Source organism: Triticum urartu, chromosome 5 (genome assembly GCF_003073215.2).
Source record: "Triticum urartu cultivar G1812 chromosome 5, Tu2.1, whole genome shotgun sequence".
NCBI lineage: Eukaryota > Viridiplantae > Streptophyta > Magnoliopsida > Poales > Poaceae > Triticum > Triticum urartu.
The window spans coordinates 387,812,706-387,825,308 of record NC_053026.1 but is presented as its reverse complement, the minus strand read 5'-3'; the positions used below and the strand labels follow the sequence as shown (position 1 = coordinate 387,825,308).

Sequence of the window (12,603 nt, the reverse complement as noted above, 5' to 3'; positions counted from 1 at the left end):
GAGCACAAGATCTGGACGACAGGCGGTGGCGGTGAGCATCAAAGGCAAGATCTGGACGATGACCACCGGGTTCATCATCCCTCAGGCACACATTCATCGATGGCGGCAAGGGCTCTGTTCCTGATGGCATCGATTTACGCATTGATTACCATTCTCGCAGTCGATTAACACATTGATTATACCATTCACACATTCAATTTAGTCATCGACTAGAGTTTTAGGCTTTGCTTTGGGACCTAAAAAAGCATATTTAGTTAGGATTTGAGGGGTGGAGCCTAGCCGCGGCCAGCTTGGAGGCGTTTGGAGCGGGGTAGCCGCATGGCTATCATGGTTTTAAGCTTTGGTTTGGAACCTAACAAAGCATATTTAGTTAAGATTTGAGAGATGGAGCCTAGCCGCGGTCAGCTTGGAGGCGCTTGGAGCGGGGTAGCCGCATGGCTATCATTGCTCCTTGCATTAAAGTCGATCGTATTTAGGAACCGAGGGAGTAAAAAGAAAGAAAGGGAGTAGTATGTTTTCTTCTTCTTGTTTTCCGAAGATCCCCAAACGCCGAGCATCCTGTGCACTGCACGGCCGCGAATGGGCAACAGCATCTCCCAGCAAGTTCGGCGCTAGTCGGTGTGGTCTATATAAAGCGGCCTCCCCCCTTCGCTCCTCCTTCCCCACCCTTTCGCCTAGTGCCCCTAGGCCGGCCTCCGGGCTCGAACCCACTGCTCTAACAAATAATAAATCCGCGTACAAATCTACCCCCACTGACCCAGATCATCCTCGTCCCCATCCGCCCCCGCCGCCGATCCGCGCCACAATTCACATCTGACTTCCCCCAATTTATCTTGCTTCGATTCGATTCTCTTGGTTCGTTCGTAGGGGCTAGGGTTGGGAGCCGATCGCGCGCCGCCGGAGCCGGTCGATAGGGTTAGGGTTAGAGTGGGGAGGGGCTGAGATGGAGAAGAAGAAGGCGGCGGTGCCGCTGGTCTGCCACGGCCACTCGCGGCCGGTCGTCGACCTGTTCTACAGCCCCGTCACGCCCGACGGCTACTTCCTCATCAGCGCCAGCAAGGGTAAGCCATCCGCCCTCTCGCCCGCTCTAGCCGTGGCTTGTGATGCGAGAACAGTTAGTTGTGCGATTCTATTGCGCAGTGGAATGGATGATGCGTTCGCTAGTGTGCTTGTGATGAGACGAATTCTGTTTTGGCGGATGAGTAATGGCCAGTGCCGTGGGTTCTATCGGGATTTAATGTTCCATTTAGTTATCTCATTGCGATTGATTGTCCAGTTAAAGGTGGTTTGTACCAATATGAATGGTAACTTTATCCAATGTATTGATATTCTATAGTTTGTAATTTGGGTGATAAGTAGGACGGCTACTGCTTTCCTTTATCATGTGAACTTGAAATGTTTGAGATAGGAAGGGTGGAAGCTAGTAGGGATTATGGTTACCTAATGTGTTGATATTTTGTAATTTTGGTAAGTAGGATGACTACTGTATCCCACAATCATGTGAACTTAGATATTTGAGATAGGAAGGGTGGAATGTTACGAGATATCTCAACAGTTTATTACCCCGATGGTGATGCTATATTTATTGCTTTCATTTAGTGCATCTTGCGTTTGTTTGTTGCCACGTAGCGCAGTTTTTACCATGTAGGTCAGATTTGGAGGACTAAGCGTCTCAATGTACTCATCATGTCACTGTTGTTCTAGTTGTGGCTAGGGCTGCAAACGAGTCGAGCTCGAGCGAGTTGGAGTTGGCTCAGCTCAACTCATATGAAAATTCGAGCGAGCTCAAACTGAGTGAAGCTCATGATCGAGCTGTAGAACATGACTCGTGCTCAGCTTGTAACGATCTCGAGTAGATCTCGAGCTAGTTTTGAGCTAAATGAGATGGTAAAAATTATAAATCTATCGATGAAAAACAAAAAATTAAGGTGAATATACTGGGAACCTTTGCCAAAAATATAGGATGTTCAACACACAGTCAACCACGTGCCATAATTAGGCTTAAATCTTCTCTGCATGTAATTAAGTTTCCATGTTCGTTGGTAAATAAAATGGAAAAAAATCATGGACAACATGTATGGTAATAAATTATCTTATTTCCATTTAATATATGGCATGCTCATATAACATAATGATATTTTGTCGAGCTATCGAGCTAAAATCGAACGAGCCAACATTGGCTCAAGATCGGCTCGTTTCTCGGCCGAGCTACATAAAGTGTCCAAACTCAGCTTGTTTCTTTTCGAGTCGATCTCGAGTCGAGTCAAAAAACGAATCGATCTCGAGCGGCTCACGAGCCTCGAGCTTTTCTTGCAGCCCTAGTTGTGGCCTCTTAGTTTGTGACTCGTCTCAAATTATTTGTATGTTTTTAAGTCTTATGGCCACACTGCTAGTCAAGATATCTATGAAGCAACGAATCCCCGCCCCACCAACCACACACAAGCTCACATGTGTACTCGTAGTCTCCAAGGCTAGATGCCAGCTCTAAAGAATTAGTTTGGATTGCCTACTTATTGATGGTTATTACGTTGGACAGAATTATTCTGTTCCTGAATTGTCCGGAAAGTAGTAAATTCAAGTCTGTTCAAACGAGGGTTTGTAATTGTGTGTTATACTCACCATTCATTTTTCGTACACGCCATTAAGCTGTCACAGTTGTGATGGAGTCAAACCATACAAGCATGAAAGCCATGTTTGTGTCCATAGCTACAAGCAATATAAGAACACTAATACTAAAAATGAACATGGACCTATGAGGACAGGTATAAAATACTAAGTTATGGATAACTATACATAGATTATTAAACATCTATTTTGTGCATTGTTCTGGTTGTGTATTTTGATGTCTCAAACTTGTACTGCTGCAAAATCTATATACACTGAACAGTGTTAGATTCAAAACAAATATTCCCATATTTGACAAAAGAGGGACTGGATCTGCATCTATTTGCATCTCTAGCAGATGTCATCCCATTTGTTTTTATGTAAATGCATGTATCTTCTAGATTTACATGAATTATTTTAATTTTGAATTAATAAGTGAATGTAAATGCATGTATCTTCTAGATTTACACGAGTTATTTTAATTTTGAATTAATAAGTGAATGATTAAAAGATGTTTTTGTCTTTGAGTTGAACAATAACCAATACATGTATTTTGTTATAAGTATTGGGATATTGTAACATGAATGATAGAAGATGTTTTGTTTCAATTTTTGCTTGATATTAATACTACAAATACTGGAAAAGAGAGAAACGTAAGCTTTAAAGCATATCACTTGAGATTCTACCCTGTAGTAAACTTAAATATGTGTTAGAGAAATGTACTGTCTTGTTTGATTGCTGGCTATCAAATATAGCTAATATTGTGTACTTCCTTTGCAGACTCAAATCCAATGCTTCGTAATGGTGAGACTGGAGATTGGATTGGGACTTTTGAAGGTCATAAAGGTGCTGTTTGGAGCTGTTGCCTTGACACAAATGCTCTGCGTGCTGCCTCTGGTTCAGCAGACTTTTCAGCGTATGATTTTCTTATACATTGTTTGGTTCCAGTTAGTTTACTCATAAGTGGAATATATCCTTATTACTGTATCAATTGATGCTTATTCTATGTATTGTGTCCTTTTATTTTCTGTGTAATGCTTCTGTGCTGGTGGTAGCATGTTCGCTCAGTCGTTTTGCCACCTCTCCGCTCCTTATCTTCTCCCGCAATGGCAGTGTTCTTCTTAGACAAAAGTTGCTGCTGGTGGCAGGGTTAGGATTGAGGTCCAATTTGATAGGGCTGGTTCACCAGGATCCTTGAGGCCTGGACTGTAATACTAAATTAGGGTGGGGGTGTTGATGGTGCTATCGGACGCGGGATTGAAGGGGGCATTGTGTGGTGGTGGCGGGTTGTATGTGAGCCAGTTAGGTTGTGGGGGGGGGGGGGTGGGAAAGAGGCTACGTCCGTGGACGAAACGTATGGATAGTGCACGTCTGGTACCGCAATAACTGCATGTTTTCTTGCATCTTGATTGGAATATTGCAAAGTTACTTAACCAAATTCCACTTATAGCCATTAAACTGCACATGGTATGCTAATTTGGTAGTCTTGTCCACTGTTGGCTGCATTTATGGTACAAAGGCCCAAAGAATCAAACAACATAGTAAAATATTGTAGTACTACTTAAGTCTACTTAGGAATTAATGGGCATTCATAAGTAGGTCAATGTGCATATACATAAATCACAGATTGTTCTCTCAAATTTCTTCCGTTGCAAGTATATATTCTAGATGCAAAACCAGGGCTTAGTACAAAATGGATTCAATGAAAGATCTGTTGCAAGTGTGTGCAGGACAATAAGACAAGCATGTTTGCAAGAAATAATGCAGCAAGCACCATAGTTCTCTAATGTTAATACTCATAGATTGCCCCATCTTCATATTCCTGAGTTTAGCTTGCTGTTTTCATTGACATATCCATTGACACCTTCTCCATTTTCTTTTCTTCTCAGTAAAGTATGGGATGCACTAACAGGTGATGAACTACATTCATTTGAACACAAGCATATAGTCCGTGCATGTGCCTTTTCTAAGGTATTGCTTGTTCAAACTGATGCCCTGCTGTATCCCTTTTTGTTCCTAATGTTGGTTGTTATAACACCTTTATGGTCTACTAAATTAGAGCCTGATCTAATCTAATTTTTCATTCCTGCCTAAAATATATTAGCTATCAAAAGTGAACATTGGTTTCTGAAATCTGGACCATTTTACATGTTTTACCCAATTGTTGTCTTCCATGAGCAGTTTTTAACCTAATTAAATTGCAAATGTCACTGCAGGATACCCACCTGTTGCTTACTGGAGGTATGGAAAAGATTTTGCGTGTATACGATTTGAACAAACCAGATGTTGCTCCGAAAGAACTTGACAAATCACCTGGTTCTGTCCGAACTGTTGCTTGGCTTCATAATGACCAAACTATACTGAGTTCCTGCACTGATACGGGTGGAGTAAGGTGTGTTTGTGTGTCTGTGGAGGAAATGCCTCTATTTTGGTATCCTAAACATGTACTGGTTGGCTATGTAGCATTGTCCGTCTCGAATAACTACTATTGGGTTTTGACAGGTTATGGGATGTGAGGAGTGAAAAAATTGTCCAAACTCTTGAAACCAAGGGACCTGTTACCAGTGCAGAAGTAAGCCAGGATGGCAGGTTCATCACCACAGCTGATGGCTCAAGTGTAAAATTTTGGGATGCTAATCAGTAAGTCTTTTTCTGTTGACATTTTTCTGCATCATATGAATAGACCGATTCCTTACGTACAAACCTTTTGGTGGTTACCCTGCAGCTTTGGGCTTGTTAAAAGCTATGATATGTCGTTTATTGTGGAGTCAGCTTCACTTGAACCAAAGTCTGGGAGCAAATTCATTGCTGGAGGAGAAGATATGTGGGTTCATGTATTTGATTTCCTTACCGGTGAAGAAATAAGTAAGTCAATCTATTTGAACATTTAATCGTCCATTCTTTTCAATCAGCGTGGTTTGCAACTTTGCATTATCCAAACAGAAACACCAGAACCACATGTTACTTTGGTTTCATCTTATCTGTAGCTTCCGCACATGAAATCTGCTGTCAGTTACAATTAAGACCATGAAACTGAAATTCTGCGTTCAGAAGTTAATCTCCTTGAATGGCGAGCTGGTCATTCTTGTTTCACTTGTCATTAACTCTGAAAAGGAATTCATGCAGTACAATTTGTTGCACCTTGTAGTTATTGCTGCGATATCTGTATTATAGATAAAGCAGTTGAAAAGGAACATTGGAAATGGATCAAAGATGTTGTTCTATATTTCAATGATGTGATTCATCAATATGTTGGAGTACTATTTTCACTCATCATTATTTCATGTGTTTTTTGATATTCTGCATCGACTATTTGATGGTATTTATGTTGCAGTATTGTCATGTTACTGGTTTGATTGTGCTTCAATTGTATACTTTTCAGAAGTTATTATTGGTTCCTTTTTCTATCAATTACACTTTGCCATGCTGACATAGCCGAGTATTGTTGTATTGTGCAGCTTGTAACAAAGGGCATCATGGTCCAGTTCACTGCGTCCGGTTTGCACCTGGTGGTGAATCATACGCCTCAGGGTCGGAAGATGGTACTATTCGGATCTGGCAGCTGAGCCCACCTAACGCGGATGCTGAGGAGGCGATCGATACAAATGGTAAGCCCAAGGCTGGAGCAGAGGAGATTGCGTGTAAGATTGAAGGCTTCCACATTGCCAAGGAGGAGAAGGCCGGGGAGTAGGATTACATCGTTGGATGAGATGCTGTTGTTATCCTCAAAGCTGCTCTTTCCGTCTTGCCTTGCGTCTGTTCGTCAAAGCCGGTGTCCGACGCAAGTGTGGCTGGCTTGTATGAGTAGTTAACTGCGCCGTGGGAAAAATCTTGCCCTTCATCGAGCAAATGCTAGGGATTTTTTGGTACACCGAAAATAAGCCAAGAGTAGAACATTTTGTGGATGAGGTGTTGATCAGGATTAGATTGAGATGCCATTGTGTATTTTGTGTTGACACATTTTTGTCCCACCCTTTTGTGTTGACGATGATAGACGAAATGGTGTTGTTTTGGTTGATATTCGCTGGAGAACATGGCAGAAAAACAAAATGACATTTCCAGCGCCACTGCCTCGTGTTGCTGGCAACTAGTAGTAGTAAACTGCATTACAGTGGTAACATCGCCTGTTTGTGGCGTTACTTTGTTGCCGACCGTGTTTAGATACCCTAGAAGTGCGCATATCAATGCCTTTGTGCAGCAGGTGAATTAAACAACGGCTACATTCTTACTGAGCTCGCCGTCACACGAGATAAGTACTCCCTCCGTAAACTATCAACCAACTGCTCCCTCCTTCCAGGTTTAACTAGGCCCCTCGACACATGGGTAGTTGAAGTCAGTCAGTAAAGAAATTACTGCCCGAGGCTACTCGTTGATTTACTAGCAGGTCTTCCATATTCCAATGTGAGGGTGGTGCCCGGAGATACTGTGCGACGGCACCGCTCACCCCATCCCGTGAGGGGTAAAACCGGGAGATCCGTGGACAAGCACGCGCGCACTGGACCAGACTCCAGGCAGGCAGGCAGTCAGTCAGGCCCGTCGGCGCCGTGGACACAAAGGACGGACAGGCACTGGGGCGGGGGGTCCTCCCTGCTCGCAACTTGCAGCTTTGCAGCGCCGGTACACGCCGCGCTGATAATTTCATTTCATCATAGGCCCCGCCTCCCCCTTCCTTTCCTCCCCCCACACTCTCCCCCCCCAAAATCAAATCAAACCGGAGCCAAATCAACCAGCTCCTCCCCGGAACACCGGCCAGGAACCCCTCCCCGCCGGATCCGCCCCCGCCCGCGGTTCGATCCGGCGCGGCCGCCTCCCGGCCTGCATTCGAGGGGCCCCGGTCGCCGGCGCCGGGTCGTCCCCTCTTCGGTCCGTTCTCTTCCCTCCCCCCTGCCTGCCTGCCTTCAGTGCCGCTCTTCTCCGCGCCGTGTTGCAGTTCTGGGCGTTCCTGGGGCGCTCCTTGCTTGGTTCGCGCTGGGGGCGAGAGCGCGGGGCTGACGCGGTAGGGTTTGGGCTCCGGAAGTCGCGTCCCCTCGGTCTCGGTCCTTGGTGGTGATGAGCGGGGAGGTGACGCAATGCTGCTGTTTCACTGGGGTTTAGTGTGCCAATTTTGTTGTATTTTTTTTCTTGTCATGGTGGTTCCATATTGTTTCCCTGCTGTGAGATTCCAACGGTAGCTAGGTCGTCACATCTAGTGCATTCTGTACCCTTTTGGAAGATTCCGGAGTAGCTCTAGGGGTTATAACAGGAATGTGGGATTATTAGGTTAGATAGATAAGCCCCAGAAGATGCTTTCCATTATTTATCACATATATATGAGCTCAGTTCTGCGGGTTAAATTTACTCACTACTTGGACGTCCTTATCAGTTTACTGTACATTTCTCTAATTGGATGTAATTTTGCTAGAGATTATAGGAAGTAGGCTATATATCTCTAATTGGACTCCGGAAGTCGTGTCCTCTCTTCCCGGGGGTCTCGCCCGTTGGCGGTGATGAGCGGGGAGGCGGCGGAATGGTGCTGTTTGATGTTTATTGTGCCAATTTTGTTGTTTTTTGTTGTTGTTATGGTGTTTCCTTTTTGGAAGATTCCGGAGTAGGTCTTGGGGGGGGGGGGGGGGGGGGGGGGGGGGGGGGGTATAACAGGAATGTTGGGTTATTAGGGGCCAGTTCTTTTCGGCGATTCTCCCAGAATCGCCACTACATATTTTTTTTACAATCCTATCTAGTTAAGGTCTAATTAGCTAGGATTGTAAAAAACATGTGGAGTGATGATTCTGGGAGAAGCTGGGGAGGGGGGCGATTCTGGTAGAATCGCCCAAAAGAACTGGCCCTAGGTTAGATAAATGAGCCCGAGAAGATGGTTTGCATTATCACATAAATATGAACTCAGTGCTGTAGGTTAAATTTACTCACTGCTTGGACGTCCTTGTCACTTTAGTGTACATTTATACTCGTTAGATGGAATTTTGCTAGTGATTATAAGAAGTAGGCTATATATCTATCACCCATGCTCGAACCAAATGCACAGTTCCCTTGCACCTCTTTGCTAGATTTTGCAAATAAATAGAACATGTCCTGTATAACATCAACAAGTTTGGGTGAATCTCACTTTCCGTTGGCGGAGTTGCCAGTATGTGTTGTGTTGGTAATTTTTGCCCTTTTTTGGTAGTGAATATTTTTTGCCAGTTAACTTCACGTAGTTATAACTTGTTCAATACCCAAACTTAAGGAGTGGTGGGAGGGGAGATAAAAGATAAGCTATCAAGCATGCTATATTAATTTGCTAATTCAAATTATTTTTATATGCTGACCGTGGATTAAATGATCTGGTGGACTATGCTAATTCAAATAATTTTTATATGCTTTATTCCTGGGAGTTTTTTTTTTCCTTTCGTTTTGCTGATACTATGGTTGAATGATGCAGTTTGAAGTATAATTTGGGAGGATCTGACTAAGGAAGCACATAAGATCGACCTGTTCTTAATGGATAAAATACCTGCTGATTGCCCTTATCCTGGATGTTTCTTCTGTGTTATGAAGGAAGCAAACCCTAGCAAAAGAAGAGCAAGTGTGCTGAAATTCTTTAGAGAACTTCCTTCCCAAGATGATGATGGCCAAGTTCTCCCTATTAGTGGCCTTTGGAACACTGCCATGGCACACCCAAATGACCCTGAATTCATCAACTTGGGAATATTTGAGTGCATGGCAGCTCTAATATGGAAGGGCCTGAAAAACAGGCGTTGGCTTTCACATGATCAGAATATTTACATCCCATATTATGCAGCACATGTTATTGGATCCTATACGATGAATATGGAGGAGTTTGCAGAACGCGCTGTTCGTGCCGGAGTAATACCTCCATTAGTTGAACTCTTAAGAGGTAGGCTCACCTGGGTGGAGCAAAGAGTTGCTGTCAGAGCTTTGGGGCATTTGGCTACATACCCTAGTACATTCCCTGCTGTTGCTGATCATGGAGAAGTGCTTGAACTTGCAATTCAACTTGCCTCAAGCTCTCTAGAAATTGTGTACTCTCATTTTTACCAATTCGTAGATCGAAGACTTGGCTACCACTGTGATCTTCTTACACGTGGTATGGGTGGTGCTGAAATGGAATCTCGTAAAGCTGAGGAATGGGCTAGCCAACTGCAGTGCTGGTCTTTGCAGCTCATAAACTGCTTTGCATTTAAGCCTGAGTTTCTTCATGATATCTGCAAGCCTGAGTTTCTAGCTAAGTTACCTGGTATGTGGGGTGGACTTGTGAATGAGAACTCACCTGCTGGTGTTGGTTTACTAAGAACAATCTGCCAGAGCAAGCTTGGCCGAGGTCATGTTGCTAATATTTCTGGTGTCATCGAAGCTTTATGCAACATTGCTCGCTCTTCAGATGACTGGCAATACATGGCCATTGATTGTTTACTCTGGTTAGTGCAGGATCCTAGCACATATCATAAGGTAAGACATTCCAAATTTTGCACAATGCTTGAAGGGATGCTTAAACATGATCAAGAATTCTAATTTAGCGTCTTGTCGCTTGGTGCCCATTCCCATGTCCTAATTGAAATAGCCTGGATTATATTTGTTGAATTGCTTGAGCTTTAAAGATATTGACAAGCATCTGTTATCCTTTGGACTTGATAACAAGAAAATTTGTACAGTTTAAATGTAAATTACGTAATTTCTGATAAACATTAGGAAATGAAGGGTTGAACGAGTACTTTGAGCTAACAATTTTTGAGAACTGATATTAAACTTCACTTTCTATATTGGAATTGTAACATTAAATTTCTCTGGAGATAATTGCAAATTACATAACTCTTCGTAAACCTTTGGAAATGAAGAGCTGAGTATTTTGAGCTATCCATTTCTGGTTATTTCTATTATTTTAAATACTATTGTTAAGCTTAGGATGCTGCATCTATTGTCTGTTTAGCATTTCAGATATTGTTTGGTGCAAGCTGCGTTGTCTGCTTTCTTTTTGTTAATGCTAGTTCAGAATGGTTACTCTTGCTGATTATTAGCAAAAAAAAGCTATCATTACTGTGGTCCTGTCGGGATGCAACCTATAATTGTTTGTTAAGCTTTGGTTTTTACAACTTTAGTTGCTTTTCCCATGTGTACAGGTTATAGATAAAATTGCCCCGACACTGATAGATTTAGCGGATATTTCCACACTCGGTGATTACAAAAGGCTGGGTGACACTATTGTCACAGTCCTCCAAGAGTGTATGCAACAAAATGGGAATTCACGGAATTCAATTAGTAGTCACACCAAAGAAGAAATTGATGAACTCTTGAGCTTCAAGCAGAAGCTGAAATCGGAAAAGAATATGCCAAAGGAGGATCTTCATATAAAACAAGCTGCAGCATTGGTTGTAAAATTGGAAGGAAATTCCCTGTTCTCCTCAGGAAATATTGAAGGAGCTGCAGCGAAGTACTCTGAAGCACTCGCATTGTGTCCAATGAAGTCCAAGAAAGAAAGAGTGGTGCTTCATAGCAACCGAGCTCAGTGTTATCTTCTCCTGCAGCAACCTTTGGCTGCCATCAGTGATGCTACCCGTGCATTGTGCCTTCATAGTCCGTTGAATCGACACGCCAAAAGTTTGTGGAGAAGAGCCCAAGCATATGATATGCTTGGTTTAGCAAAAGAGAGCCTGCTGGATGCAATTCTGTTTATAAATGAATGCTCTCAGTCCAGTGATCCTGACCTATCCTTGAGGCAAAACAAGGTTCCTGATTACGCTGAGCGATTGGTGAAGAAGCAGATGCGTGCTGCTTGGTTATTCAGGGAATCATCCCTAAAACATGGTGGAATCCATTGTGAGGGAGATGCTAGTGATGCATTTGGTCAAGAGGCTGATGACTCTGAGTGGGAGACAGTGAGTGAAAGCGATGGTGAGGATGATGAAAGGAGAGAAGCAGATGATGAAACTGAATGGAAGAGTGGTGGTCACAGGGAAGATGCATACGAAAAAAGCTGAGAAACAGGTTTGCAGACAAAAAATGCTTTTCCTTTTATTTATTTAATTTATTTAAGCTGTGGTTTCCTTCTAATAAGTGTAGTGTAATGCATGTAAGAACATTTGAATTTTTGAAGAATAGCTACGATGTGAAAATTAAACAACTTTTCTCACCATCGCCTAATTATCCTACAAACAGGAGTGGTGTAGTGGGCAAATAGTGATAGGAGAACAGTTTTTAAACAAAATTATGACTAAAGGTTGTATGTACCGTAGCCACCCCCAAGATATTCTTTAAGAAAATAAATTAGAAATTCTCCTGCCTCAGTGCTCAATCTATATTATGGTACACATGTAATCATTAGCAATCGGTGATTTGTTTACCTTTTCCTGACTTTAGAAAGGTGATGTTTCACTATGGCTGGTACAAACAACTGGCAACTATGGCGCCTTCCTAATCCAGGCATCTGTTGTCTTTCAGGTTTTGGTGCTATTGATTGTTATTTGGTAAGCTTGCTCTCATTGTGCTTGTCGTCGGAAGCAGCAACAACAACAGAAGCAGCCGCTTGCCTGCTGCCCTACCAAAGCTAAATTAAGTTGTGGAAACTATGTGAGTCTGCTACTGAAAGCTCATAAAAATGCAGCTTTCAAAAGTATGTCTGGTGTCACCGTATTGTCCGCATGGAGGGCAAGGCCAAAATTTAGCCGTTGCCCTCGCCATGTTCTTTGATCTGTGTGAGTTGCTGTGACAGACTATTGAGAATGTTGTCTTGCTCTTGATTGGTGTTGTAAATTGAACAGAACAGTACCTTAGTTCTATCTTAAACATCATCAATTTGTGAATGAGCTTTACCTTGAAGACACAATGCAAGTGATATACTTATGTGCGTCTTGAAATTTCCATTCGTGTGGCACAGATGATCAAGTGCTCGATCACAACAGGAAACCTTTTTCCAGTTTACTCTTTGAGATATCTTTGCTCTATTTGCAGTGCAGTGGAATAGTTTGATGAATGGGCACGAACAGATGATATAGGGTAAAAACCATG

General features: G+C 42.9%; 2 protein-coding genes across 4 annotated transcripts; both read left to right on the top strand.

The window, feature by feature from the left end:
- Positions 1-649: 649 nt before the first annotated feature.
- Positions 650-6,624, top strand: LOC125509215 (serine-threonine kinase receptor-associated protein-like). Its single transcript, XM_048674128.1, has 7 exons — positions 650-1,061; positions 3,385-3,520; positions 4,494-4,575; positions 4,821-4,996; positions 5,107-5,244; positions 5,330-5,469; positions 6,063-6,624. The coding sequence occupies exons 1-7, from the start codon at positions 944-946 to the stop codon at positions 6,293-6,295; spliced, it is 1,023 nt and encodes a 340-aa protein (XP_048530085.1). The 5' UTR covers positions 650-943; the 3' UTR covers positions 6,296-6,624.
- A 500-nt stretch (positions 6,625-7,124) lies between these two features.
- LOC125509213 lies at positions 7,125-12,398 on the top strand. 3 transcript variants are annotated; one of them, XM_048674127.1, is made up of 4 exons: positions 7,125-7,221; positions 9,023-10,050; positions 10,719-11,583; positions 12,037-12,398. In XM_048674127.1, the coding sequence occupies exons 2-3, from the start codon at positions 9,082-9,084 to the stop codon at positions 11,574-11,576; spliced, it is 1,827 nt and encodes a 608-aa protein (XP_048530084.1). In that variant the 5' UTR covers positions 7,125-7,221; positions 9,023-9,081; the 3' UTR covers positions 11,577-11,583; positions 12,037-12,398. The 3 variants fall into 3 exon arrangements, with proteins under 3 accessions (XP_048530084.1, XP_048530083.1, XP_048530082.1); XM_048674126.1 differs by lacking the exon at positions 7,125-7,221 and adding an exon at positions 7,276-7,467; XM_048674125.1 differs by lacking the exon at positions 7,125-7,221 and adding an exon at positions 7,474-7,665.
- The last annotated feature ends 205 nt before the right edge of the window (positions 12,399-12,603 follow it).